The 4484-nt window shown below is 38.2% G+C and overlaps 1 protein-coding gene across 1 annotated transcript; it reads right to left on the reverse strand.

Annotated features, from left to right (window-relative positions):
• Positions 1 to 774: 774 nt before the first annotated feature.
• LOC115974771 (zinc finger CCCH domain-containing protein 15-like) lies at positions 775 to 4263 on the reverse strand. Its single transcript, XM_031095286.1, has 3 exons — positions 4127 to 4263; positions 3203 to 3941; positions 775 to 1590 (listed from the first exon to the last, which is right to left on the reverse strand). The coding sequence occupies exons 2-3, from the start codon at positions 3908 to 3910 to the stop codon at positions 1264 to 1266; spliced, it is 1035 nt and encodes a 344-aa protein (XP_030951146.1). The 5' UTR covers positions 3911 to 3941; positions 4127 to 4263; the 3' UTR covers positions 775 to 1263.
• Between the last annotated feature and the right edge of the window lie 221 nt (positions 4264 to 4484).

Consider the following 4484-nt stretch of genomic DNA (forward strand, 5'->3'; position numbering starts at 1 on the left):
AACAAAGAAGTCCAGCGACAAGGTGAACTTCGGAGGATTTCTTACCCTTCAGCTAGAGTCTAGAGAGATCGAGGCCCACTAAGGGAGAAGAAACATGATTCAGGCCCACTGAGCAAGCATGTCTTGGGCACCCTAGGCCTCACCCTCTCCCAAGTCCCAAGTCGGCAAGTCTCACCTTGATGAGATGAGAAATACTTATAGCACATAAACAGTTTTGTACAGTTTTACACAATTCAAATAAAATTGAAAGTGTAATTTAAAGTTATGATTTTTAAGTTAATTTAAAGTTATGATTTTTAAGTTAAAAATTATGACTTCAAATCATGCATGACCATTTCAGTTGTTTTTTAGGTTGTGTAAAACTATGAAAACTGTAATAAACATAACTCTATTGGAATAGGGGTAGTACCATAATGCTAATTATTGATATAGACTTTTTGTGATATATACACTGTCATATGCTGAGTTATACGCACTCCAGAGAAAACATGTGTTTTGAAAACACTATCACTACTGTACCATAATTTGCTGGCTTTACCGTTCCCCACAAAACTCATATCTTCATTACTTAACCCTGACCTCATCCCAAACAGCCCAACTCTCTCTCTCTCTCTCTCTTATCTTCATTACTTGAACCCTGACCTCATCCCAAAATAGCCCAACTCTCTCTCTCTCTCTCTCTCTCTCTCTGCGCGCGCACACAATGCATCATGAAGCAGGTTTGTGTCAACAATGTTTGCAGTGAAGAAATGCATTAAGAAACTCGTTCATGTAACTTAATAATGTATGTAACCACATGAGACTATTTCCGATGAGAACTAGTAATGAACGATAACCTTGTAAAAAAAAGTTCAGCTCACCAGAATCAAATACCATCAGTACAAAGAGATTCCTTTTCTGCTTGCTTTGGTGACCAAAAAAAAAAAAAAAACCACATATGTATGATGTTTCAGTTTGTCATTTTTAATTGCACAACGATTGTAAGGAAAAAAAAAAAAGCACATGAGAACCATCTTCGAATTAAAATCCATCCTTTGGGCCAGAGAAGCCTTCAACAAATTGTACTTCACCACGCTAACGACGCTAAGTATTTCTTATCTTATGTATGTCCATAGTTTTATTTATTCCGGTTATACTTATATCATTGAGTATTATGTACCATTGTCGTGATCCGATCGAGGCTTTACAAAAATCTGAATATACTCAAATATCAAGAATAGTTTCTCTCGTCAATCACCAATTGCTTTTGGGTGATAATACTATTTACCTTTCGAGCTTTATTGCCCTGGGCAAAAGAGGACCCATGGCTCTCTCTTGTTCAGTGAGTGAGTGGCGGAAGTGGCATCGATGACCATAGGGGCAGACAACACCAGTAAGGACCATCCTGCAGACTTCGGTCTTGTAGCGTGGGTGGCGGAGGACTGGGCGGAGCTCCTCTACACCGTGGGCAAACTGGCAGTTATCTCCGTAAGGGCATTCTCCGGTCTCTTGCCATTTGTTGCATAGCTCCGTCTTGTACATGCCTTGGTTGTACACTTCTAGTTCAAGTGGCTCCTCCTCTTTCTTCACTCCAGGCACATACACCTTTTGCTGTATCATCAATTCATCATCATATTTATACTAAACATTGTAATGTAATCAGCATAAAAGGAAATGATAGAATTAGCATGCTTGTAGTTTTCACGTAAGAAAAGCACAAAAAATTGATCTTGGGTCCTTGGAGACTTTCTGCATGGGTATATATACTATTTAACTAATCTCGCTCCTATTTATATCCGGTGTTTTCTCAATATATGTTGCATCGAGTTGGTATCTGGATAATAATTGTATTCAACGCCATTCTCACATAGGTTTGGATCATGCATGCCTATGTGAAATGGACATTGTGTAAAATATATAGTAGTTACACAAAATAATAAATTCAATGTGTTTTGTAAGAGCTAGCCATGCTCATGTAAGATGGACATTAATTATTAGGCAAAATAATAAATATTCCAATGTGTAGATGATCACATCATCTTGATCCTTTTGGCCTCTTCTAGTTTGTCAAGGCGAGAGTATCTATTAGAAAAATATTTCTATACTGCACTTGCAAATGATGCCCAAGCGTCTTCAAGAAATAATTTTGGTTTTAAAAATCATCCCAGTACGTATTTATGCATCCCATTCCTATATACACAAGTGTCAAAACCTTAATACTACATTTCTAAGTGATCATTTGACTAGAATATGGCTAATTTTCTTATGTTTCTAATGTGAGTTTGGTTTATTTATTGAGTTTATTTAGCTTATTCATTTACTTGCAGTTTCTTAAAATATACTACTTTTATCCAATTTCGCAAAATCAATAAAAGGTTGTTTATCCCAAATTATTGCCAATTCCCCTTTAGTCAACATTTTAGCAACAACTAAAAATTAAAATTATTTTACTATTTAACTTATTTTTCTACTATTCATAACTTCATTGCACTTTTTTGTACTATTTATTAGTCATACTATATTATTTTAACTAATTTTTACTTTTATTTACAATACTTTCAGTAATAATTTTTCAATTTCAGTAAAATAAGTAGTATCCAAACACATCCTAAATATAGATGAATGAAAGATAACTTCATTGCACTTTTTTGTACTATTTATTAGTCATACTATATTATTTTAACTAATTTTTACTTTTATTTACAATACTTTCAGTAATAATTTTTCAATTTCAGTAAAATAAGTAGTATCCAAACACATCCTAAATATAGATGAATGAAAGTGGGTCCTACATTTGTTTGTGCCTCACATCACATCTTGCCTTTGCCTTCCATTTGTCTATAGACTAGACAATGGAGCTGGTGGCCTTTAAAGCCAAAAGTGTTGCTCTCCATTCGGACTCTCATGATGATCCCCTTCTATTTCTTGCATTACACTTTCCTTACGAACTTCAATTATTCTGTAGATTTAACTATCATTACTATGATGATTATAAAGACTAATCAAAATAAAACATTGTGTACACGTGTCACGCATCCAAGCCTATAAACCTAATCAATCCATGGTCTATTTTTTTTTTTTCCCCCTAATAACTGTTACATTAATTTCTAGTTTCAGAGTCCTTCAGCTTTACTCAAAAACACAAAATAAAAATCAAGCAAGCAATGGCAATTTCGCAATAATAAGTAATTAAAAAGCAAAAACCGTTAAATTACGTAATTACCGTGACGTTGAGTGGACTCGCGGGTCGGGGCCGAGTCGCGGTCCGAGTCGTGCGAGTGGAACCAGCAGGTTGGTGATGAGCGGGATTGTTATTCAAGTAACCATTGGACCTGACGGAGATACTCTTCGGTAACGAGAAGCGCTCCACGTCAGCGTTCTGGAGCCTTCCGCTCTCGATCACGCTAGTCGGACTTTCAATCAGATCTGGCACCGCTGCCACGTCATCCCAGGGGATCTGATCGTGATCGTGATCGCTTCCTTCGTTCATTCCTCCTCCTCCGATTCTCAACCTTCGGAACGCGGCGTCGAGAGCAGAAAAAGACGCCGCAGTGGTGAAGTCGTTGGAGGTGGCGGAGGAGCGGAGCAAAGCGTGGATGAGGAGGCTGAGTTGCTTGTTAAGCTCGCGGTTGACGACGTGGAGGTGGCTGTTCTCCTGGCGGAGAGCCTCGACTTCTCCGGTTGCCTCGCGGAGGCGAGTGAGGTACAGAGAATTCCGGTTCACGTTCTCCTGGTGCTCCTGTACGGTCCGAGAGTGGTACAGGCGGTTGGAGTTGGAGACCGAGTCCGAATTCAGCGAGTCGGAGGAGTAGGTCGGAGGAGAGTAGAGAGAGCTGTAAACGACATCGTTTGGATGGAACAGTTGCGACTTGAATGGCGAGGCGGACATGGTGTTCGCGGTGACGGTGCTCGACGACGAGTCGGTTTGCATTTGTTTTTCAGTTCTTGAACTACTACTTTTCCTGCTGATAAGAATCACAGAGAAAATGATTTCCGTTTGATTATTTACAGCTTTTGTTATACAAAATTGAAAAAAATAACAGAATATTATGATTTCTTTGAAATCGAAACTTCAGATATAGATCAAAGTGACGAAAACGATGAAGAAAAAGAGATTAAACTTGAATCTTAGAGAAAAAAAGCTTACCTGATAGAAGCAACGAAGAAAAACAGAGAGGTTCTTTCTCTTCTGGTTTTAGAGAGAGAGAGAGATTTATGAGAGAGAGGGTTTGGAGGGAAAGGGAGGGAACATGCTTTGGTGAGAGGGAACTAAATGGACAACAAAAACCGTTTTGAGACAAATGCTTATAACAGAACCAATATATGGTGCAGTTTTTACATTTTTTTTTTCACTTTCTACCCTCGTTTTGTTTATGACTTATAAGTTCGGATTACGTATAGTATCAGGGGCAGATCAGTCATTTTACAGAGGTTAGGAGTTAAGCTATTAGCCAATTGATTATGTACACTTTGTATCAGACGGTTGGAATTAGGTAACCGGAGAG

Source organism: Quercus lobata, chromosome 1 (genome assembly GCF_001633185.2).
Source record: "Quercus lobata isolate SW786 chromosome 1, ValleyOak3.0 Primary Assembly, whole genome shotgun sequence".
In the NCBI taxonomy this organism is placed as follows: domain Eukaryota; kingdom Viridiplantae; phylum Streptophyta; class Magnoliopsida; order Fagales; family Fagaceae; genus Quercus; species Quercus lobata.

Coding starts and splice junctions, on each gene's coding strand:
- LOC115974771 (XM_031095286.1), bottom strand. CDS start 3,910: ATGCAAACCGACTCGTCGTCGAGCACCGTCACCGCGAACACCATGTCC. Junction 1,591..3,202: donor CGAGTCCACTCAACGTCACG/GTAATTACGTAA, acceptor TTGATGATACAG/CAAAAGGTGTATGTGCCTGG.